The 24,971-nt window shown below is 37.4% G+C and overlaps 2 protein-coding genes across 2 annotated transcripts in view; one reads left to right on the top strand and one right to left on the bottom strand.

Annotated features, from left to right (window-relative positions):
- Window positions 1–12,012, bottom strand: part of P2RY12 (purinergic receptor P2Y12) — a 45,412-nt gene extending 33,400 nt beyond the window's left edge. Inside the window, exon 1 of the mRNA XM_034997097.1 lies at window positions 11,607–12,012. The gene's annotated coding sequence lies outside the window, so the exon portion shown is untranslated. The remainder of the gene's footprint in view (window positions 1–11,606) is intronic.
- MED12L (mediator complex subunit 12L) overlaps window positions 1–24,971 on the top strand; it is a 317,050-nt gene that overhangs the window by 264,596 nt on the left and 27,483 nt on the right. Inside the window, exons 27-38 of the mRNA XM_034997061.1 lie at window positions 2,703–2,891; window positions 3,698–3,772; window positions 3,894–4,084; window positions 4,841–5,002; window positions 6,919–7,030; window positions 9,601–9,690; window positions 10,713–10,822; window positions 11,018–11,153; window positions 11,952–12,113; window positions 14,159–14,521; window positions 16,571–16,727; window positions 20,096–20,307. Of these exons, the coding sequence (XP_034852952.1) occupies window positions 2,703–2,891; window positions 3,698–3,772; window positions 3,894–4,084; window positions 4,841–5,002; window positions 6,919–7,030; window positions 9,601–9,690; window positions 10,713–10,822; window positions 11,018–11,153; window positions 11,952–12,113; window positions 14,159–14,521; window positions 16,571–16,727; window positions 20,096–20,307 (1,959 nt within the window). The remainder of the gene's footprint in view (window positions 1–2,702; window positions 2,892–3,697; window positions 3,773–3,893; window positions 4,085–4,840; window positions 5,003–6,918; window positions 7,031–9,600; window positions 9,691–10,712; window positions 10,823–11,017; window positions 11,154–11,951; window positions 12,114–14,158; window positions 14,522–16,570; window positions 16,728–20,095; window positions 20,308–24,971) is intronic.

Here is a 24,971-nt window from a genome sequence, read left to right on the forward strand (position 1 = left end):
TTCACCAGTTGTTTACATTTTGCCACATTGCTTTATGATTCTATTTGTGTGTGAATGTGGATGCATATACTTTTTAATTTTTTGCTGAAGCTTTTGAGAGTAGATGGCATACATTATGAATCTTTACTTTTTAATACTTTAGTGTTTACTTATTAATATAACCAAATGCAGTTACCAAAAAACAAGAAATTTAGCCTTGGTACAGTAATTTTTTCTCACCTGCAGGCCATATTCAATTTTGTCAGTTGTCCCATAATGTTGGTTTTGTCTGAAATTTCCCATAGATTAGCTTCAGATGATGCAATCTTGGCCAAGATGCTACAGAAGTAATGTTGTGTTCTAGGGTAGTCACACCTGAAGGCACATGATGTGCATCTGCACCTCAGATCGTTTTGATCAAGATGTCTCCATTGTATGGTTTCAAGATCTCGCTGCTGTGTAGTTACCATTTTTTCCCCTTGCAATCAGTAAACAGTCATTGGGAGACATTTTGAGACAACACAGATATCTTGCTCTTCACGAAACTCCACCACCCATATAGCATTCATTTTGATTCTTGTCCAAACTCGTCTTTATATGAGGGTTACAAAATGGTGATTGCTTTTCCCCCCAACTCCTCTATAGTTAGTGATTTGCATTGTACTCTAAAGAGAGCCTACCCTTATTAATTTTTTCCCTTATTCTTATTTATTTGTTATCCGTATGGATTATAAAATACTATCCTTAGTTATTTTCATGTTCAAATTGTCACAGATTTGTCCAGTGGGAACCTTTTCATCCTGGCTTTTAAATTATTTTGACATGTCTCCATCCCTTCCCCCCGCTGCCCCAAGTACTTTCTTAGTTCCTGGCCCACCTTGTGCTTTCCCTGTTCCAAACCTGGAATTACTCATTCCTCCAAGGAACTCTGGTTCTAGTTAGTAGAGGATGGTATTTAGAAACCAAGATATGGGCACTGTGGTGCTCGTTACTGTGGGCAGTGGGTGTTCTTTGTCTCTAGGCCCTTTCAGCAGATAGAAGTAGGAAAAAATACATGCATATACATAAATGTCTGTGTATATTCATGAGTTTGTACTGATACATCCACTTCTGTTAACTCCACTTAGTTCTTCTTTGCATTCCCCCATTCCATATTAATATTGTCTTCCACAGCAAGAACCCTGGCTCCCCGTAAGATCAATCATTTACTCGTGTACTTAATTCTGTACTACACCTGAAATAGTTTTCAGAATTGCTACACCTATACCACTAGGAAAAAATGAAAAGGAGTTGAGGATTTGTTTTTTTGTGTGTTAAACATCTTTTTGAACTTTCTCCTTCAGTATGGATGGTATTCATTTGAAATAGAATTGATTTCATTTGTTTCTGTTTGCATTCAGTTTAGACTCCCTTTTTCTTCCTCCCCACATCAGCTCTGCTTTAGACTAGCATGCTTCTACAAGTCAACTGCACAAAAAGGAGTACTAAGAGATGTATTCTCTGTCTCTTCTATCAGGCTTTTCTGTCCTGTGTTTTTTCCTGCCCTTGGTCATCAGTTTTATTATTTTTTAATTTATCTTCCTTTTTTCCCCTAATTTCTCTTTTCTTATAAAAAAAAAAGAAAACATGGCATACCATATATACTATTTTCCATTTTGATGGAGACCTTATGTTAAAGGGTCATGTTTTTATTAGGGCATATTGTAACTATGGTTAAAGTTCGTGAAATGGTCATATAGATAGTGAGAGGCAGTTGTGTATTGGTTCCCAACCAGAAGCACCAAAGGTCAAACAGTTTTAATCCCTGAAAAATATTACTGATGTCTGGGTCCCACCATCAGATATTTATTTGATGGGGCCTGGGCTTTGGAATTTTAGCAAGCTCCCTGGGTGACTTTAATAGATACTCAGCGTTGGGCTCCTGGTGTAGTTAAGAAACTAGGCCACCTCTGAAACAGATCTGGGTTCAAATTGCACTCTGTTGATGATTTCTTCTATAGTATAAGAGTTTGCAATGATAAAGAAAAGGTGATAGGGGTTTAAATTGGTAGAAACTCTCTGGAGGGCAATTGACTATATGTATCAATAGTTTTAAATTTTGTTATACTCCTTGACCCAAAAATTGTGCTTTTATGAAATTATTCTAAGAAAATATTTGTATAGAAAGTAGATATGCACAAATATTTATAATAATAGCATTTAGAATATAAAAAATGAAGACAGTTTTCTAAATGTTTTACTCTTCTTTCTATTCAGTGGAATGCACTATGCGTTACATAAAAATGAAGACATGTAATAATACAGAATCATTACCATTACACACCAATATTTTCTTTAGTTTCTTTAGCTTTCTTTTCTTTCCTTTTTTTGCATATTTGTTTTTCAAACTTTTTTTTATTACGTTAATCACCATACATTACGTCATTAGTTTTTGATGTAGTGTTCCATGATTCATTGTTTGCGTACAGGACCCAGTGCTCCATGCAGTACGTTTTTTAACCAAGATCCCACTTTGTATTTTTAGGAAGTCAAAATACCAGGAATTTTGTTTTCAAAATTTTTCCCACCTACTTTTTTCATGTAATTTTTTTTTAATTGGAAGATTTCTGTCTGCTTTATATTCCATTGTGCAACATGATTTAGTGCCTATTACATTCATGTATAGAAAGTCTCTGCCTGTCAATCTAACAGCCGTTTTTTTTTTTTTTTTTTTTTTTTTAAAGGAATGGGTAGGAGAACATTGCTTAAAAGAACCTGAAAGATTATGCACAGACAAAGAGCTTATATTGGACCCTGTGCTTTCAAATATGCAAGCACAGAAATTACTACAGCTTATCTGTTATCCTCATGGTATTAAAGAATGTACGGAGGGGGACAACTTGCAAAGACAGCACATTAAGCGTATTCTTCAGGTGAGTGATTAATAAGAGTCTAAAGATTGTGTTTCTGTCATGTAACACTTTTTTTTTTTTTTGCTTTTTTTTTGCTCAGTGCTAACTAATTCTTGACTTCAATTCTGATATTTATTCTCCCAACTTTCTTTTCTGTGCAATTGCTGTACTTCATTGCTAGGTAAATACAGATACTGCAAATGCTATACAATCATAATATAAACATTGATATTTTAAGTCTACTGTATTTAGATGAGACATAAGCTTTCTGGAGGGATAGTCTTAAATATATTATTCAAAAAGTATTGAAATTATTTTGGAATGGGATTGCTTAGATGAATAGATTTTGGGAGAAGAAATCCCTATCTTATTTCCAGTGCCTGGCTGAGTGATGTGCATTATTTTATTTTACTTTATTTTATTTATTTATTTTAAAGATTTTATTTATTAGAGTGAGCGAGTGAGAGAGAGCACACAGGCAAGGGGAGGGGCAGAGGGAGAAGCAGACTCCCTCCCATTGGGCAGGGAGCCCAATGCAGAGCCCGATCCTAGGCCTCCAGGATCATGACCTGAGCCCAAGGCAGACGCTTAACTGACTGAGCCACCCAGGGGTCCCAGATGTGCATTATTTTAATGTTTGTTTTTTTTTTAATTTGTGTCTACAATGAATGTATTTAATGGACCTGGAAGCCTTTTGATCCCTACAAATTCCTTTATTCTGTATGATTATTCTATTCTTTCTTGAGAGAGGGAATACTGCAAGGAATTATTATATTTTAAGACACACTCAGTATCCTTGATGTGTTAATTCTTTCCATTTTCCCCAGAATCTTGAGCAGTGGACACTAAGGCAGTCCTGGCTAGAACTTCAGTTAATGATCAAACAGTGCTTGAAGGACCCTGTGAGTATATATATTGGAAGGATGTGTTATGTATACAAAATTTTAAGAACAGGAAGAACACGTTGATGTTGGAAGATGAAGTAAAACATATGCATGCTAGTTTTCTTATGTGTAACTCCAGGGCTCTGGTTCAGTGGCTGAAATGAACAACTTACTGGATAATATTGCAAAGGCAACAATAGAGGTATTCCAGCAGTCTGCTGACTTGAACAATAATTCTTCTAATTCTGGAATGGGCCTCTTCAACCCAAATGGGATTGGAAATACTGATACAAGTAGCACGAGGCAGAATGGAATAAAGACATTTCTAAGGTATTTTTTTCTGCAGTTTGGGCTGTGTTCACTTTTTCACATGTAATGGTATATTTTTATTTGCATGATGCATTACTTTTCATAAAGCTGCAGGAATGTGAAATTATTTGTGTCAGTTATCATTATTTTATAATATGTTAAAGGGCACGATGATGAAAGATGTCTCAGTGTTTACCACATCCAGACTCCTTGGAACTACATATGACACGCGGAAGGGATTAATTTCTTCACTGTCTAATTAAGGCTACTCTGTTCTATAGAATTCATTAATTGGCAGTGTTGCACAAAGGTTAATCATGATAGGCAGATTGATTTGTATCTCATCATTTGGGTGTAAAGTATAACTAGTGAATTTTACGGCCTTATAAATTGGTTATTAATATGCTTAAATATCATCAGAACATTTCATATCTTAACCATGACAGTAAAGTGTGTTGCTTGTTGTACAAAAGGACTGTTGCTAATCAGAGAACTAAAATCATAGAAGAACACTTAATAGATTTAAAAAGTTTTTGTTTGTTTGTTTTTTTATTATATCAGAACCCCATGTTTTATTGCTCTCCATAGCAAGAGTGGAAAAGTGTGTTCAACTCTCTGATATTTGGCAAGAGGAAAGATAGTACAGAGTTAAAAGGGAAATTTTAGGATAATTGGTGTTTCTTATTCATGAAAGTTTTTCCCTGGAGTTTCTGTTATAACTGTGAGAGCAGAGGAAAAGGACACCTCCGTAGGTATAACACCTATTTCTGATTTTAGCTCCTCTGAACGCAGGGGTGTGTGGCTGGTGGCCCCCCTAATTGCCAGGCTGCCGACCTCTGTGCAAGGAAGGGTACTAAAAGCTGCTGGAGAGGAGCTGGAGAAGCGACAGCACTTGGGCTCCTCTTCAAAAAAGGAAAGAGACAGACAAAAACAGAAAAGGTACGGCTGCAAGGTGTGTTTCTTTGTGAGGGCTTAAGGAATGATTGAGAACAAGTAGCATCTTGCAGACATACATGGTCAGTGTACCCAGAGTGCACTGAAATTATGTTTTTAAATGGAAATGAAAATAATCTGTTAGGTAAAGCTCAGATCCTAAAAAGTTCCAGGTTAAACATATTTAGTACACCAGTTCATTCTACTTGTGTACCCAAATCACTGCTGAGCCATTAAAAATACCAACTTCTTAGCCTCACCTCAGACCTGTTGAATCAGATCTGGATATCCATTTAGTCCCTATATTCTACATTTAATTACTTTTCATTGTTTTAATTATTTATGTTTAAAATACATAGAATTATTTATCATTCTGTCCTGTTGGGCCCTAAGATAGTAATATTTTTAACATTTAGGGCTCTTGTTCTAGACTAAATACTAAAATTTATAAACCACTAAGTTTAATCTTTACTTCATTTATTTTAGGCCCCAGAAATAGTTTCAAATAATTAAATTTGCAGACTGACTCTGTTACTGAGAAAGAACAGAGCTATGCTCTACTGTGAAAATATGAATTTAGCACCTCAGGAGTGAAGGGAAATAAGATCTCTTCCATTTAAAAAAGAAAAAACAAAAAACTCTGAACATGTATAGTTCTTACCCCCTAATTAATATTCTAGTAGCTACCATTTATTGAGCCCTTATGAAATGCCATTGTATAAAACACATCACATACATACATGAACTTTTAAATTATCACAGCAATCATATGTGGTGGGCACTCTCATTATACCTTTCTTAAGATGAAGGAAGGGAGGCACTGAAAAGTTAATTTCACAAGGACACACAGCTAAGGAGTTTACTGTAAGACTTGAGTTTAAACCTGGGTTGTCTGGCTCCTGAGACCCTCCTGCTCTTTAACTAAAGTGCATTTTCGTAGAGATCTATTTTACATGTATTTTGTTTGTTTCCTGGTTGTTTTGGGTGTTACCTTTGTGAGGGTCAGTCAACCAACCCGATGACTCAGTTTTAATTCTGGAAGTTAATTTGCTAATGGATGTTGCATGTACATTGCCTCTCTTCGCACGGAGGGGACACAGATGGTATTGCATAGTTTAAAGATGACTCTTCCCAAGTCAGTATCTCTCAGCTCTGCTGGTAGAGGATGAAGCACATTGAAATCTTTGGGTCTCGATCTCCTTTTAAGAATTTTTTTTCCCACATAGCACTTTGTTTGTCAATATGATTTGTTAGTTCTCCGATAATTGAAGAAATATTAATAAAATGACAATTTAAAATATATATATATATATTTTTTAACTCAAATGCCTTAACACCTCTTATGATGAGGCTATGGGATATGGTGGGTCACTAACAAGCTCACTGCTTTTGGATCCTCAGACCTAGGTGCTGATCTTAATTTCTCTCAATACCCGCCCTCTTTGGTCTTAAGAAATGTGCTAAAAAATAATATAAGCACAACAGTCGTATAGGCCTGTTTCTTTGACTCTAAGATAATAGTTTTGTGTGACAGAAATTTTTAAATTTTTCATTTTCTTCTGCATATAAAGTGATACTGCTGCTGATGTGCATCTTCAATTCAGCTTACTGATACAAAATAGAAATTCTCTTCTCACTGCACTCCCCCAACATGCTCTTGCAATATGAATTTATGCTAGTTTGGGAATGCCTTCAAGGGCAGGAGAGCATATTAAATTATTTAGAATCATCACAGTGGCTTTTAATCTTTTTAATAGAGCTATGATTTAACTTTTTAAGTAGGCTTTGGCTATTTACTACTCTCTTTCCTTTTCTAGTAGTAAAATAAATAAGAGCCAATAACCCAAGGGCAAGAGATCTATGTTGCACAGGAAGTAATCCATCCTTTCTAACTAGATCTGCTGTTACTACTTCCTTTGTAGTATGTCTCTTTTGAGTCAACAACCTTTCCTCTCACTGGTCCTTACCTGCCTTAAGGGACAAGATGAACAACGGGAAGGCCTCCTAACATCTCTTCAGAATCAAGTTAATCAGGTAAAGTATACGAGAATATTAAGCCAGGCAAGTATTTTTCTAATGACATTAATTTGTTTTCCTTTCAAATACTGAGATTAAACTAATAAGACGACCACATATTTTGATTAGCTGCAAGGAAACACAATCCATGTCCTATTTTCCTACCTGGCATTCTAGGCACCACAAGATTCACAGTTTTGTAACAGTAATTATGCATTGTGCCCTATAAAAATAATATTTTGTACATTGCGTACAACTTTGACATATCTGCTCCTCTCCTGATCCTGCGTTGTGGGAGAGGTGCTTAAGCAGTGTGTGTTGCAGGTGTGGTGCTAAGACAGAGGAACCTCTCTCGAGCTTCTCCAGCTCCACCCCCACCTATCTGGAGGGTCTCAGCTTGAGCTCTCTTCATTCAGAAACTCAGTTTTATTTTCTTTGTTTCTTTTTTTTTTTTTAAGATTTTATTTATTTATTTGTCAGAGCGAGAGAGTGGCAGGCAGAGGGAGAAGCAGGCTCCCGGCTGAGCAAGGAGCCCAATGTGGGACTCGATCCCAGGTCCCTGGGATCATGACCTGAGCCGAAGGCAGACGCTTAACCGACTGAGCCACCCACGCGTCCCTCAGTTTTATTTTCCTGCCAGAGCCAGACCAATGCCAGTTGAGTGTAAAGTACTAATTTCAAAATCAGAAGGTATATTGATTTGTGTACAAAGAATTTGAATTTTGGCTTTCCACCACCCACAGTTCTCCTGGTCACTCTTTGGGGCATTTGCATTCTGTGTACTTAAAGGAAGCCAGGTGATGGAACTAGAAATTGGGAAGTGTGGAATTGAGCAAAGTAGGTAGATTGGTCATGTGGGATGTTTTATCCGCTTACAGAGCCAAATGGAACCCTCCTGTGGCCCTCCGTTTCTATGACATCATGTCTTTCTTTCAGATGGTACTACATGAATGTGAACAAGGATACTTGACTCATTTGGTCCTCTCGTCATCTCCCGCTTTTTAGATATGAGAGATCTATCCTTTGCACAACAGCCAAAGTGATCCTTCTAAAATGTAAATCACCTGTTACTTTGGTGCCCAAAATACTCCAATGTTTCTCAGTATATCTAGAATAAAAATTCAAAGTCTGGGCTTATAGAGGCCTACATGATTGGCACTGGCTCCCCCTTCTGCCTTGTTTCCTACCAGTCATGCCTTGCTCACTCCACTCTTCACACTGACCCCATTGCTATCCTTTTTTTTTTTTTTTTAATTTATTTATTTTAGAGAGCAATCAAGCATGCTTGGGGGGAAGGGCAGAGGGATGGAGAGAGGGAGAGAAGCGGACTCCTCACTGAGCATGGAGCCCAAAGCAGGACTCCATCCCATGACCCTTAGATCATGATCTGAGCCGAAATCAAGAGGCAGAAGTTAAATTGACTATTAAAAGCCACCCAGGTGCTCCACTGTCCTTTGAACTTGGCAAGCAGATTCTCATTGCAGCACCTTTGCATCTTTTTTTCCCTTTACATGGAAGGCTTTCCTCCCAGATAATAGCAGGGTTGCTCCCTCATTTCATCAGGTCTGTGCTCAGGTGTCACCTCCTCATGGAGGCCCTCCCTGATCACTTTCCAAAAATAGGACCACGGTTATTTTGTATCCCCTTGACCTGGTTCATGCAACTTCTTACATTTGACTTATTTTTATTTGTCCTGTTGCTAGAATGAAAGCTCTCATACAGTTTTGTGTTTACTGTCTTGGACCCTCAAGTCAGACTTGGGAGAGGACTCTATATTGATGAGATTGGAGAAATGCTCTCCTCTCATCATGCCATATACTTACAGTTCATCTGTTGGGCAGGGTTACTTCCCCATATGACTCATTTTAACTCATAAGATGATTCTCAGTAGTTACCATATTTCAGAGCATGGCAGTAAGGGGAGGGACTTTGCCCTTGCCATCTGATTCTAGGGTGTTGCCCACTTGTGGTTTGCTTCTCCTAAGCAAATCTTCGCTTTTCTAACATTAGTCTGAATCAGTGAAAGCAATCACTTTGTAGAACAATACACCACTTGACTGATGTGAAAATTGTCATATGTTTCAAAATAGTATATACATTCTTTATCAATGAAGACAGAAGTGTAAGATAGCAAGACTCCCCCCTTCAATAAAACATCAAAATAATACATTTGCTAGGGTTCATAGGTCCCTAGAAATGTAACACAGAACTGATATAAAATATAATTCTGTCTATTCAATATTTATCTTAATAAGACCAGTGAAATAACATATTTAAAAAGTAATCTGTTTGTTTGTTAATCTTTAACTTCATCTTCCTTTAAAGCATTTTCTAAGACTTATTACCAGGATTGTAAATAGATAAGAATTTTCTTCTTCCACCTAGAAAGGCAATGAGCAAGAAATAACCAGATTTCTGTCTGCGTGGAAGAAGGAGGAAAGCTAAAATTTTATTTTGCTTTGTTTATTAATTCGTTAAAGTAAGAATTATTTTTGACTGTCGGTAAGAAGCTCAATATAACTTTAAGAAAAAATCCATTTTAATAGGGAAAATAAGTTTTGGGTTCTTCCATTTATTTGCTGATTTAGATTTTAAGTAATTGGAGAGAAGAACGATACCAAGATGACATAAAAGCACGGCAGATGATGCATGAAGCATTGCAACTTCGCCTAAATTTGGTAAGGGGCATTTCTAGTGTTTTCCCTCCATTACACTTATCTAAATGTGAAAATGACTCCAGCGTTCCACTCCTTCGATGGTCATACTCTTCATTCCAAGGTGTGAGGCCTTCCACTGTTGGCTCTTTGCTCTAACAACTTACCGGTCTCTCACGTGTCTGTCCTTGCTGCTGACCTTCCCGTCTGGTCTGACTTCTAGAGGGCATAGGTATTTTGGGCATTGGTGTTCTGCACCTCCTGCCCCAGGGAATTTCTCCTCCTTTTCAGTTTGTGCTAAGAGTAGGTCTGAGAAGGTTATTGCTTTGAGATGAATTAGCTTTGATTATACTCACTTAAAGACCCATATAAAAATGTGCCGTAAGTCGAACTTTTGTCAAACTTTCCATCATATTGATCAAAAAACCAAATTCGACAGGGAGGCTATCCAGACATTTAAAATTTCTCACACATTGCACATTTCTTTGAAGTTTTCTTTTCCTATTGGACAAACCTCAATGAAGGCTACTCTGGTGGATGGCTTGCCTGATACTTGGCAGTTGCTGCCCGTCAGTCTTCTGTGTTACTGGATATTTCCAAGTGTTATTATGACAATAGGCTTAGATGCAATAGTAATTGAACAACACAAAGTTGTAGATAATCAACTTACCTGGTTTTGACCTATTCAGATTGGACTAAAGTTATATTGTAAAACTGGGTATTATGAAAGATTAGGAACAAAAGAGAGTTAATTTTCCTATTACTTAATTCATTATTGATGTTGTGCCCACACTCAGGTTCCCCTTCTCCTCCTACCCCACCCCCCTCTTTTTTTTTTTTTTTGAATGACCAAATTCCTGTGCTGAAGGAACCAAAAACAGTGACAAATAGGTAGCTAGCTAAGAGAGAAGATATGATAACCTATAAACTTGAGTCTTATTACTGTTTTGTTTTGTTTTTTAACAAATCAAAATTGGCTACATAAAGTGATGGGATGTTATTTTCTTTGTAATAAAGTTTTATTGTATTTTTTTTTTTCGTGCCAGGTGGGTGGAATGTTTGACACTGTGCAGAGAAGCACCCAGTGGACGACAGACTGGGCCCTCCTCCTCCTCCAGATCATTACTTCTGGAACTGTTGACATGCACACTAACAAGTATGTTCTTACTTCACACATAGTATGCTGCACACGTGCATGGTAGAAGTTTTGATATGCTGACTACAAACTGTGTCACATCTTATTCTCTTAGTTACCATCAAAAGTTCTGTGCCTTAAATAAAAATGCTATTAGTTAAGAATATCTTGGTTTTGCTTTAAGGTGAAAATAATTATTTTTTTCCCCCCTCTTAGTGAATTATTCACAACAGTTCTCGACATGCTGGGTGTTTTAATCAATGGAACCTTAGCCTCAGACCTATCAAATGCATCCCCAGGGGGATCTGAAGAGAACAAACGTGCATACATGAATTTAGTAAAGAAACTGAAAGTAAGTTTGTGACCTGCTTATATATCATGATCTCAGATAGTTTATGCATTAGTTATTTGCTGCATTTTATCTTAATTTACTGTGTTAAGTTAGATGTTATGCGGTTATTCTGCTATTTGCTTTACCTCAGCTTACTAGTACTCAAAAGTTATAAGCATATAGCTTGAAGATATTTCTTAAAAAAATTATATTCACAAAATATTTAACTTTTTAAGGAACTTTGGAAATTTACTATCAAATGTGTAACAAAAATGCCCACATTGGATTTAGGATGAACCATGCTTGGACTGGCACCTATAATTGAAAAAATAATCATTTGCATTGATATTTCTAAACCCAATTCCTTTGACTAACCAATAATGCAATCTTTGAAATAAACGGTAAACAAATGGTGCAGAAAAGAGAAAAGATCATATTTCTAACGACCTTATCAATGAAATAACCAACGATTACCTTGAGGCTTGACCCTGGATTTGAGAACGTGTTCTCTGCTGCAGCTTCTGCCTACTGCTGGCAAATACTACACGGGATTTTTGTCATTTCAGCACTGTGATATTTGTTGTGTAACCAGGGTCCCATTGTATGTGTTCTATTTTCTACTTAAATAGAAGAAATGAAACATACTCACTACTCTAATTGAAAGCTGCATCATAGACCATGTTCAAGGTTAAAGAACATTCTGGCTATAAAAAAGGAAATGTTTCAAAGAGAAACTTCCTTCTCACCAACTTTTGCCTTCGTTGTAATTTCTGTCCCACTTCTCTATCTCTTTTTGTTTTGTTTGTTTGTTTTTTTTAGAAAGAGCTAGGAGACAAGAGATCAGAAAGTATTGACAAAGTTCGACAGTTGCTACCTTTGCCAAAACAGACATGTGATGTCATCACTTGCGAACCTATGGGTTCCTTGATTGACACTAAGGGAAACAAAATTGCTGGATTCGACTCTATAGATAAAAAACAGGCAAGAGTAAATGTTTGTTTCTTGTATATATTTTCTCCTCTTCCTATAGGGTATATGAGATACCTCAATTTTACAGTTTCTTGATTTTTTTAAAGCATAGTCTTGTCATTTAAATGCTTTGGTCATTGGCGTTATTACATAGATAAGTTCATTTAAAACTTTATGTGAATTTAAGTGAATTTCTGAAACACGCTGAAGGAAAATTAAGTAAAAATGTATTGTTAAGGGGCATCTGAGTGGCTCAGTCGGTTAAGTGTCTGCCTTCAGCTCAGATTGTGATCCCGGGGTCCTGAGGGTCGTGGGATCAAGCCCAGCCCCTGTCTCTGCTCAGCGGGGAGTGTACTTCTTCCTCTCCCTCTGTCCGCCCCCCCCACTCATGTGTGCACATGTACTCTCTCAAATAGATAAATAAAATGTTTTTTTAAAAAATGTATTGTAAAAATAAAAGAAGGCAAAGACCAGATCTGATCTTACTTCAGAGTTGACAACAGTACGTTTAGATAAGAAAATTTTGATTGATAAAGTCTTCGTGTAGTAAGCTATTTTGAGTAAAAAAATATTTTTAGGGTGATGGTACTTAATTTTCTTCTCTGTTGAACAGTATTTCATTGAACACTTGTTTTATATAGAATATTAAGCAAGGTTCCCTTAAATACAAGAAGAGTGGTTATTCATTTAATGAACATTGAGCAACTACAGAGATGAAAGAGCTCTTACCTTAAGCAGAAGTAGACAGACGATCACAGTGTGGTGAGATTTGTGTGTCATGGTGCAAAGTGTTAGGGGACCCTGAGAAGGAGCCATCACCCTCAGAATGGAGTAGGTAGTCAGAATAGGGCCCCCCAGAAAATTGACACTTGAATTATTTTGAAGGATTAAGAGTTAGTTGGGAAATAGGGAAGTGTGTGATACAGGCCAATGGAAGAGTTTTCCTAAAGGTATGAAAGAATGTGGCTCTTAGGAGAAATGCAATGCTACGTTAATTCAGAGTACTTTTACCAGTGTGATTGCGGAGACAGAAAAAGCTAGTGTTATGGGCAGTTTGAGTTTGTAGGGTCATTGGGCTCTCTAGTGGTGAGACATCTAGAAACCATTTGGATATATGGTGTTTGCACCTAGGAAGAGGTCTAAGCTCAAGACAGTATTAGGAAACAGTCAATTTATATATAGTAAATGAGCCTTGATTTTGGATAAATCCATCCATGAAAGAGTTGTGTAGATAAGAACAGGAGCATTCATATCTTATGGAATGCCTGAGTAGTTGTTTTTGGGGTCATTCTGAGGAAAAATACTTTAAAGTTGGTATGCCAGGGAAAGTACCAAGAGACATCACCAGTTAATGTTAAAAATAAGAAACCTTTATTTTCAGAAACAGAGTAACATTTCCTCTTCTCAACCCAGTAGAGATAAGCTTGAATTAAAAGACTTTATTTGTACCTGTTGGTACAAGTTAACTTCTGTAGTAATATTCTTTAACTATTCAGAAACTGCCTTATTAAGTACGTGAAAGATTCCTGTACTGAATCAAGCCCATACATGTTTGGATTGAAGTTAATTTGAGCCCAGTTAGAAGTTGACTTAACTTGACTCAAGTTTTGTTTTATCTCAAAAATAACAAAGTTAAAAAAAAATGAAATCCAAAGAAAGGGTTATAATTCATAATTTAATAAAGTAAGATCAACATTGCAGTACTTTTTAGAAAGTGTTTTTTCCTGAAAACAAAACAAAACAAAAAAAACCCTAACTGCGGAATACCAATTTACAGTAAAATATACTGGACCATCTGGTGTTGCAGCCTGAACAGATTATCATGTGGCCTAAAGAGCCGCAGAATTGAACTTAAAGGTCTGAATTCTAGCTGCAGCTCTCCGGTGATCTAGCTGTGAAACCCTGAACCAGCACATTTACCTGCCTGCTGTATGCTAGGGCACTCTAAGCCTCACCACCAGCCAGAATGTTCTTTGCATCCATGTCCTAAGCAGGCCTGGCCTCTGAGTCAGGAAAAGACCTGAACGTGAGGTCATGGCGCATTATCTCAACCACAGGGTCTTCAGGTCTCTACAAAGCAGAAGGTGTCCCCGTGGGATTTGTTTGAGGGTCAGAAGAACCCAGCTCCTCTGTCCTGGGCCTGGTTCGGGACTGTCCGAGTGGACCGGAAGGTGATCAAGTACGAGGAGCAGCATCACCTGCTCCTGTATCACACACACCCCATGCCCAAGCCCCGAAGTTACTACCTCGAGCCACTGCCCCTGCCTCCCGAGGAGGAAGAGGAAGAGCCCACATCTCCCGTCTCTCAGGAACCAGAGAGGAAATCAGCTGAGCTGTCAGATCAGGGGAAAACCACAACAGACGAGGAGAAGAAAACGAAGGGAAGGAAGCGCAAGACGAAATCAAGCTCAAGAGTTGATGTGAGTATGAGAAGTCCGGAAGTCTTTGGCTCATTAACACCTGGTAGGAGATTGAATCGTGCCCAGAGTCTGTCTCTAGCTATAGGAAAAGCATTAGAAGCCTTATTGTAATAGCTATAATCCTAACAAAGCTCTGTCTTAATTAATAGAATGGCACATGAACAGTGACTTGTCACAGACCACAGGATTACAGCTTCTGATTTTTCCTCCCCTCCTGTTCATTACTTTAATTTTAGGCTTCTCTTGTGAATAATCTTTAATTAATATTTCAGTGCCTCATAATTTCTCACATTTAAAACTTGAATTTCTTAGATCCCTTATATCTCATCTTCTTGCATATTTTTATTATCTCACGTCTAAAATATTTATCATCTTTTGAGCAGTTGACACATGTAGTAAATTAATGTGAAAAACTGTTCTCATTTCCTAGCTAACATGCCATCGAATACATCCAGTAGGATGTTTCTGAGATTTCATATTTTACCATTCCATCTTATTTTCCTGTATATTTTACTTCTTTAACATGCTTTTAGACTATATAGAAGACAAACACAATTTTAAAAAGTTTCATTCCTTTTTTTCCCTATTAGCCTTCCCTACCTATACCAACATTTTCTTGAAAACAACAGAAACCTATGAGATGGTAATTTGGAAATAATTTTGTAGCATTTATAGAATTAATGTGCAAGAATATCTTTACATTTAAATTCACCTGGAAAATACTTGAGAGAGAATTCGAAACAGTTTTGTATAAAGTTCAAGGGTATTCTTGTACAATGGAAGAAATATTCACAATTGAGTGGTCAGATGTCTTGTCTTATTATTATTTACCTATGTCAGAACCAAAACATATCTTTTCCTAGCTGCTAGCTTGGTGATTAATGTTTTACTAGAGAAGATCACCATCACTTTTGGATGCCACTTGAATGGTAGTGCCCTCTTTTCATATGGTCTTCCTACCAATATTCCTTTGTCTTGAAGAGGTCCAGGCTGCAACTCCCTAAAATCTGGACCCTCCTAGCCCGTCAATCCACATGGATAGGTTTCTGGTTTTTTTCCAGATACAAAAGTACTAAAACTTCTCTCATTTCCTGAGTGAGTCCTGGTAATGTCCCTTCCTCCCATACTACTTCTGGAACTGCCCCTACACAGTTGGTTATATTTCAGGGATCCAAGGTTTTGTTTTTCCTTTATCCTTTAGGGCTAGACTAAGAGAAGGGGAATGGGGGATGGCAGGGGAATTGAGACATCTGGGTGTGAACCTTAAAGACTTTGCATCTCTTATAAGGAAGACGAAGCCTGGGGCGCCTGGGTGGCTCAGTTGGTTGAGCGACTGCCTTCAGCTCAGGTCATGATCCTGGAGTCCCGGGATCGAGTCCCACATCAGGCTCCCTGCTCAGCAGGGAGTCTGCTTCTCCCTCTGACCCTCCCCCCTCTCATGTGCTCTCTCTCTCTCTCTCTCATTCTCTCTCTCAAATAAAAAATAAAATCTTAAAAAAAAAAAAAACCTTTAAGGAAGACGAAGCCTGGGAGCGGGGTGCAGGCAGATGGTGGAGAGTCTATGTCTTTAGGTTGCTGCCTTGAAAACTGGAAATAAGATACTGTTTCGGCCAGGGATTGGTCCTGAAGTATATTGGGTCTTTCTGGCCTCATTCTCATCCGGACCCAACATATCAGGAAGTCTTCCTAAGGTGACCTAAGATGAAATGATCCCCAGAGACTTAGCATCTAAAGATGCACTTTAAGTTGTAGGCAGTGGTCAATGTTGATGTACTTTTAGTATTTTAAAAAACAAACTTCAGAAGTGATCCTTTTACATCTTCCCTTCACTTCTTAAGTCTAGTACTTCTTAAGTCAAAAGTTTTCACTCAAATGAGTGTTTTGCAGAGAACATGCTGACACTCTTGCCTTCCATCTTCCCCTCTATAAAAACAGCCTTGTCCACTGGGATAGGAGCTGGCTCAAGTAATGTGATAAGAATTTGCATTCATCATCTATATAGTTTATGGAGTTAAATAACTTTTTTTTTTTTTAAACTTTATGTTGAAGGAGTATCCACAGAGCAACATATACCGAGTGCCTCCTAACTACTCACCCATTTCCTCCCAGATGTTGCACCATCCACAGTCCACCTTGTGGGGCTACAACCTCATGGGTCAGCCCCAGCAGCCGGGTTTTTTCCTTCAGAACCAATCTCTTACTCCAGGTATGTGAAGAGAGAGTACGGTTGGGTCACTCTGAGATGTGAAGTAGCTTGAGGTTTTCTTTACTTTTGACCTGAAACAAAACGTGGAAACTGCAAGAACTGAGTACTCAGTTGACATTTCTGTAATCCTTCCCATTTGAAATGTTTTTTCTTCTTCTAAAATACGGGTTTTTTTTTTTTTTTTTAAATGAGTCTTTTAATCTATTGTTGATTGTCACATACATGAATATATTCTAATTGTAAGAATCAAATAATACCTGAACATATAGAGTAATTTAATATGTGCCAATTCTGGAGTATTTCTCAAGTGTTAAAATACAGTTTTAATTGCTAGGTTATGTTCTGAGTTGGGAGTTTTCATTCAGTATTAGAAGGAAATTAAATATATAAAATTGATAAAAGTTGTATGTTGTGAAATTTGTGTTTTTATCAGATATAATTCTTATCTGTGTTTTTAAAAATTAGACAATATTGCACAGTATCTTTATTTTCTTATGTTTTGAATTATAAATTGTTGATACTGAGAAGTATCTCAGAAATTTGGTTCAGCAGGTAGACTGAGATATCAAAGAAGGAAAACTTACCGAATCTATAGTAAATGTTCCTGATTTTAGTATGGCTTTCATTCAAGCCCAAGTAGACTTTATATCTGAAATGAACGTTCCCTAAATAAAAAATCTCTTACTTAGAAATGAATTTAATTTTTTTTCTAAATGAAAGTTTGCTTGTTCAACAAAATAGTGTATTTTGAGATCTTAGTCTGCATGTTGTGATTTTTATTGTAATTCGAGAATGACATTTTAAGGGCTAGGAAGAGACATTGTTTGATTCTTGGCTTACAGCAGGCGAGAATCCCTATTTTGTCTTCTAAATTAGAGGTTGAGAGGGCTGGTCTAGAAGTTACAGTTCTAGGTTCAGGTCTGGCTCAACCACTCTCCTGCTGTGTAATCTTGACCAGGTCTTAGTTTCTCTGTGCCTCAGTTTGGTTATATGTAAAAGAGATATTTTAATATATGCCCTCATAGAGTAGGTGATTCAATTATTTATTCAACAAAATGTATTGAACTTCATAATGTTCCAGACTCTGTTCTGGGTGATAGGATATTGTACTATACAAAATGAGTAAAAATGTTCATTCTTCTTTGAATACTGAAATAAGGGTTATATTATACATGAACACACATACACACAACTGTGTGTATGTGTGTGTAACTTAAATTTCGAAAATGTAGCACATAGAAGATGGCCTAACCCAGCAGACATGTTCAGCAAATGATCTTAACATATTCCCACCTCAGGGCTTTTGCACCTGCTGGCCCCCATGCCTGGAGTGCTCACCATTAGATATTTTACATGGCTCACTGCCTCCCTCCTTTGGGCTTGGTCAGATACCATTTTCTCAGTGGGCTTCTACTGACCACCCTCTTTTATAAATGGTAAGCTACACCCCTTCGTGCACCTTTATTCCCCTCTCCTTTCTGTTTCTCCATAGATGAGCACTTGGTTATATGCTATATATTTAACTTACTTACTGGTTTATTATCGGGCTTTCCCACAATATAAGCTCTGTTGGGGCAGGTATGTTTTCTGTTTCCTTCACTGTAGTGTCCTCAGAACTTAAAGCAAACTTGGGCTTTTAGTAAGCTCTTAAAAATAGGTTGTTGAATGTAGACTATAAAGAGTAACTAGACAATGGTAAATGTGGGAAATGATACATATTTTCTCATTTGACTTTCTCTTTTCAGTTCCAAAGTCCTTGGGAATTTTTTAGCCTTTTTAAACACCGATTCAATATGAATTGAAGGCTAAGTATTTTATAAAGACCTATACTTTCTGTCCCTAGAATACTGTAAAAGGTGTTTATAAGTTAAGGAAATTTAGATATTAGGTAAGTTTTAAGTATGATGACATGTAAGAAAAATGTTAAAAGAAGCATTTATAGGGATTTTATATGTGTAAATTGATTTTTGTAAAAATATGAATCCTGTGAAGTTGAAGAGTGCGTACAGTATGCTTTCAGTCATATGTAGTTAAAATGCAAAGCAGTATGGCCCCTCAACACAGATGTGTGTACACACCCACCCACCCACCCGTCTACCATTTCTCTCTCTTCCTCCTGTATACACACCAGTATGGTAAAGTTATAAGGAAATGTTTGGGAATATTAAACACCATATTCAGAATAGCATTTGGTGAGAGAAGGTGCGGAAAGTAATTAGGAAAGTGCAGAGGGCTTCAGGGATACTTACTATATTTCTTTAGTTGGCTCAAAGGTACAAGATTATAAAAAAGTTAGGAAAATTAAAAGAAAATGGACGATGGCTTAATCCTTAGAAAGAATCTCCTTTATCTATAAAATGAGTCCATTAAGTTTTTATGTATTAGCACAGTTCCAGTTCTTGGTTCAACAAAAGTTACCTTGCCATATATCACTTAAATTGACTTTCCTCTTTTTTTCCTAATGTTCTTCAAATGCTGCTGATTTCATAAATCACATTGCTGGTGTGGTTCTGAGTCTTTAAAAGAATGTGGGTTTTCAGCTTTAAAATGTTTGTTCCCACCATACAACTTACTTTAAAAAAAAACATAAAACATCTTTTGTGAGATGCTTGTATTTATATAGAGGATTTCTTACACATATATTAGTGATTGACACCTCATTTTAAGCCAGCAAATGTTGAAATTTTTCCCCCCAAACTCTTAAAGGCATTTGACAAACTATATATGCAAGTATGTTAAGGATTGCCTTTGGTTTCTCAGGCATCACTACAATCAGCATCTCCTGTTTGATTTCAAGCCTTCAAAAAGCTGTGTTTTGTCTTTTGAGTCATGGTATCTGAAGTTTCCAAGCCTTTCGAGTTTTGAGAGTATTTTCATGCCAGTCTACGACGAAAGAGGCATTTTTATTTTGCCATGGTAAAGAAACTTAAATACCATGAGCTTCAAATTTGTTTAAAATGACAAAGGAGTTTCTATGACTGGCTTAGGACCCTTGGCAAAACATACCACGAAGGCAGTACACTTTATGCCGGTAATGTATTCCCCAGGGCCTTGCGCAATTTAAAACCCTCGTGATTCGAAATCATGCCCGCGAATCCGTGTCAGGCATTTCAGGTGATCAGCCAAAGTGGGGCCTCCGTGAAATCATTGAAATACTATACTTCACGCCTGCATCACCGTCCCCACCCTTTGGGAATTCTGCAGTTTCCAGCATACCTGTAATGTTTGTATGGTGTGTGGCGGGGCCTTATTTTCCATTCGCTCATGAAGTGAGGCTTAGAAGGTAAGGTTTCCATGTTTGGATAAAATAAGGAAGACCTGTGGCATTAACACGCGTAGAGAGCCCTTCTTTCTGGTTGCTTTTGTAGGTGGCTCCAGACTGGACCCCACGGGCTCCTTCGTCCCCACCAACACCAAGCAAGCTCTGTCCAACATGCTGCAGCGGCGCTCGGGCGCCATGATGCAGCCGCCCCCGCTGCACGCCATCACCTCGCAGCAGCAGTTAATACAGATGAAGCTTCTGCAGCAGCAGCAGCAGCAGCGGCTTCTCAGGCAAGCGCAGGCTCGACCTTTCCAGCAGGTTTGTACAGATCCAGCAGTGGAGCCTCCGCCTGCTGTTAGCGCCTCTAGCTAGGCATGAGTGCGGGGTATGGGGCGTATTCTTCCCGCCCGTGTATCCCGGAAATCTCGTGTGAGCGCAGGTATAGCTCTCCTACAGGTTTATGCCTCTCGTGTATTTTACTGTTATCATTGATCAGATAGGAGCTTGAAGTATCTTAGGTTCATGACAAGTACGCCTTAAAGCAAGAAGAGCTAATGACTCTCCAGTCCCCGAGAAGCAGAAGGTTTTTTTTCATCCCCGGAGTGACCCTAACTGAGCACTCATTCCCTGTAATTATCACCATATTCTGTACTCCTTTTAGCTCCTACTTTTGTTTGTTATTGTTAGATTGATCACTCTGAGGTTGTACCTCTAAAGTCCTGCTGTTTCTTAGGTTTCTCCCTACAGTGCCCTGCATAGACTCTATTTTCAGTATGTGCTTAATAAGGTCTATAGGAAAGAACATATTACAAATCATAGTCAGTTTATGGATACCTTCAATTTCATTCTTGATTTACATCATTGCTATTTTTATGCCCTCTAACTCTGTTTTATTTAACTTTTGAGATTACAGTGATTGTTCAACAAAACAGTGGTGGGAATCCTACACAGCTTACTATAGGCTCATGAAGCCCACAGATCTGTACAAATAAATAAAATAGAAAAAGAGGAGGTGAGATTGGGACCCCCCTCCCCCACGGTTTCTATATACTTTTTGTACTTTCCAATTTTTCCAAAAAATGCACTATTTTAATGAGGATGAGGAGGATAATAATAGTAGCAGCTAACACTAATAGAGCACTTACTATTTGCCAAAACATTTCTAAGCGCTTTAAATGTATTATCTAAGATCCCACAACAACCCTGGGATTTAGGTACTTTTTTGAACCTCAAAGGAAGTAGACAATCCATAGGTGTATCCTGCTCTAAGAAAAACCATAAAACTTTGAAATTAGCAAGAAATCCTAATGCTTTAAAAAACATCCTTTATATTTTGTGTAACTTTCTAGGCATATCTCCATTGTGTAACTTATGGCACTTTTGCATTCAGTCCACTTAGTGATTTGGGGGGGCTGGAGGTGGGATGGTTAATTGTACATTCTTTAAAATGGTTCTTGTTTTTACCTGTACTATAAGAAGGACAGGAGAAAGGAAATAGGTCAACTGTGTGGGAATGTGACCAACAGTCACTGCGTGCCTGTCTCTCCCTGACCTCTAGCATAATTGCTCAAACTCCCTGGGTGTCAGGTAAGATGGGCCTAAGTTGCTTCTTACACAGAAATGATGAGGATTTGCTTAAAATATTAAGAAATACTTATTTTACTTAAATAAGCAGCATGTTTGGAGCCATTTAAAAACCTCAGGGGTATTTTAGCTATTCTTGAGGATGAGCAAAAATAGTTACCTTTGTTTTAGATCTTGTCAAGATTTAAAAAAAGTTGCTGTAAGTTGAGTAACCATCCCACCAGGATGAATTCAGCTACCTTTTAAAGTGATTCAGGCCTAAGTAAAAATTTACCTTCCACTAAGTTTAGTTTTTCATATCTACCTTTTTATCACAAGGTATAATTTGTCTTATTAATAGCTCACTTTCAGACTGTTACTGCTAAGTTCAGTTTTGAATTGCTCTAAGTGATTCCTAGCATGGGGAAAACTCACTGGCCCATTTATAGTTAAACATGCTTTTCCTCAAAAGCTTCACTTCTGATACAAGTCATGACAAGCAATTTCCTCTAAAGCACATTTTTTTTAAAGGAATTGAATAGAATAACCTACATATAGTCAAAGATTCGTGCATATTTGCCGAAGGCAAGCTTATGACCTAAAATGTACCTGCAGGAACCCATTACTTCTACATTTTTCCTCAAAACACTCAAAAGTACCTGACTATTCTTTTACACCATGTAGAGTTGTATTGCTTGTACTAATAAGAGTTAATGTGTAGTTTGTTTTTTTTTTTTCTGATTCTTTTTGCCAACTCTGTTTCTTTGCTTTTCCTTTTGTTCTCATTATTTTTGTCCTACCTTTCCTTTTTTTTTTTTTTTTTTTTTTGAGAAGTCAGGAATTCCTTCCAGCAGTGAAAATGCAACTTCATAACAGTGATTGTACAATGTTTACCTTCCCCCACCGCCATATTTTTTTAACAGTTGGTTGAAACTTGCTTTACTCTCTCTGATGGGCTTTCAGAAGCAGACATTTTTTTTTTTTTTTTCTCTCACCATTCTTCAAGTGTTGGATACTTGAGGGAAAATAATATTCTTCCAAGGAAGTGAAATACACCCATGGTGCAGTAAGATAGTTCAGTGGTCCCACCTAGAGTCATGAGGTCACATGTAGCATTTGCCAGAGTGCCTGCACCTAGGTGGTCTCGGGGAAATGTTAACTCCTTTCCTCTCATGTACAAACGATTAATATACCTGGAATCTAGCTAAATAAGGTGTTGTGGCAGGAAAAAATTCTCCTTGTGGTAATCCTTAAACTGGAATAAAGGCAGCATTATATGGAATATAAGCAATATTGATAAGTTGTTTTAATACATGATTCTGGATGTGGTTGTTTTTCTAAGTAGTACTGACCTATATCCTTCATGATAAGAAATGATAGAGAAATGTTGATTCTAATTTTGGCCAGGACCATTTTCTCAAGTTACATGCCTGCATGTAATGTGATTCTCTCTAGCTATGTAAGAACTTGTCATGTCTTTTTTTCTTATGAAATAGAATTCATTTTTCTTCTTATCCTAGCAATTTTCTAATTCTAGGAATCCATTTTCTTAAATGTAGCAAATGTGTTAGAGAATTTTCATTGATCTTAACCTTCAAAACTGACTTTTGGAATTTTAGCAGATGCTTATTTTAAAGACTGATGAGTTTTTCTAAGCCTTGGATGTGACTGCTCCTTAGGCCAGTTGTCCAATAACCACCCCATGGTAGCCCCTCTTTTGATAAGGTCAGGCACTGGGTCTTATACCCTGTATTATCCTTACATCTAGTGAGCCAGAGGGTAGGAATTTTATGAAAGGTTTATCAAATGAATGCATGCTTTGAGAAACTATTTCCAGGAGCCTAGAGCTTTCTAGTAGCCTTAATCCTTAGCAGTCTGATTTTTATCTACAGACTCATCTTAGCTGCCCTGAGTGCTTCCAGAAACTTATTCCAGAAGTGACTTCTGCTATGGTTCATTTGAAAACCTAGATGGGGCAGGGAGGACATAAATTCCTGGATTCTGGATATGTCTCAGACCGTACAGAAGAATCCCCTTAGCCTCTTCCCACCTTAATGAAAGAAGCTGATGTACCTAGGAATCATCTAACCTTAGATGGTGCCCAGTGAAAACTGCAATATCATTATAAAATAACTCTGTGTCCACTGCAGAAACTGAACATCTGCTTCAGTTGGTCATGGAATTTTCTGTTACGGACCATTCTTGTATTTCCTAAAGAATGTATTAAGACATTGGTGTAGTGTCTAGAAAATAGATGCTAAATAGCATGGGTATTGTTAAGTATTTTTAATCAAATTATTTGATGCAATGGTTATAATTGAGTGTACTTTCTTACGGCTCTAGTACATACCGGTATGCATAAGGATGTTTTGGCAAGAAAACTTGTTTTCATTCTTTTTAGTTAGACTCTTTATCCAGGAAAGTAAAAATGATCACTCTCCATTCCTTACTCAGCATCTGTTATTTAAAGGGGACTCAATGTAGCGAATATGTCCCCTTTCTGTGCCTCAAATCCTCATCTACAAAATGGAGCTAATGCAATATTTACTTTATAGAGTTCTTGTGAAATTAATGTTTTAATATACATCACAGCCCTTACAACAGTGGCTGGCTCATAGTAAGTGCTCAAAAAATGTTAGCTGTCATACTTGTTGATGTTTTATTATATCATGAATGTATTATTTCAAAGGAAATCTCTATCCCATAAAAATGATTTTTATTTTCTTAAATCTGTTAAGGATTAAAAGAGAATAAAAACACTTCAAATGCTTTACTTCTGTCATTATATTAATTGTCCCTAATAAGACTGGTGTTCAGCGGCTGCCCATAGAAGAAGCCAGGAAGAAGGAATATTGTTTAGTTTTCCTAATAGTCATTTTGGTTTCTTAAAGCAGCGTATTTTGACTGTCTAAATTCTGTAATACAAACTTGGGAGGGGCTGATTCCAATATTATTCCAATTATATTTTCTGCATATCCTGTGGAAATCATCACAAAATATAGAATATTGGTGAAAATAATGCAAAATGCTGCTTAAATTGTTTTCCAGTCCTCTTTCTTACATCCAATATTTTTCTTCTGACAGAAGGAACTTCCTTCACCACCCTCCCTCCCCCACCCCCGCCACACACACCATATCAGTTTCTAGGGAGGGGGCTTTTGGAGGGAATCTTTAAGTGTTTTGATCCACGAAAAGGACTTATTGTTTGCCTTGTTTTATGGTATAGCTTTATCCTAATTTCCCCCCTTTCAGTGCACAAAATCATTTTGCTGTTCTTTGTAGTAGTCAGGGCCAGCCAGTTTATTTTAATAGTCCAAAGAAAGACAATATGTTTAGCTTACATTTGGCTGAGACAAATTTGGAAGAATGCAATTGGTTAAAGGGTACAGATAATCATATGGATATTGATGACATTAAAG

This window comes from Mirounga leonina, unplaced genomic scaffold, assembly GCF_011800145.1.
Source record: "Mirounga leonina isolate KUSES-001 unplaced genomic scaffold, KU_Mleo_1.0 Mir_115, whole genome shotgun sequence".
In the NCBI taxonomy this organism is placed as follows: Eukaryota; Metazoa; Chordata; class Mammalia; order Carnivora; family Phocidae; genus Mirounga; species Mirounga leonina.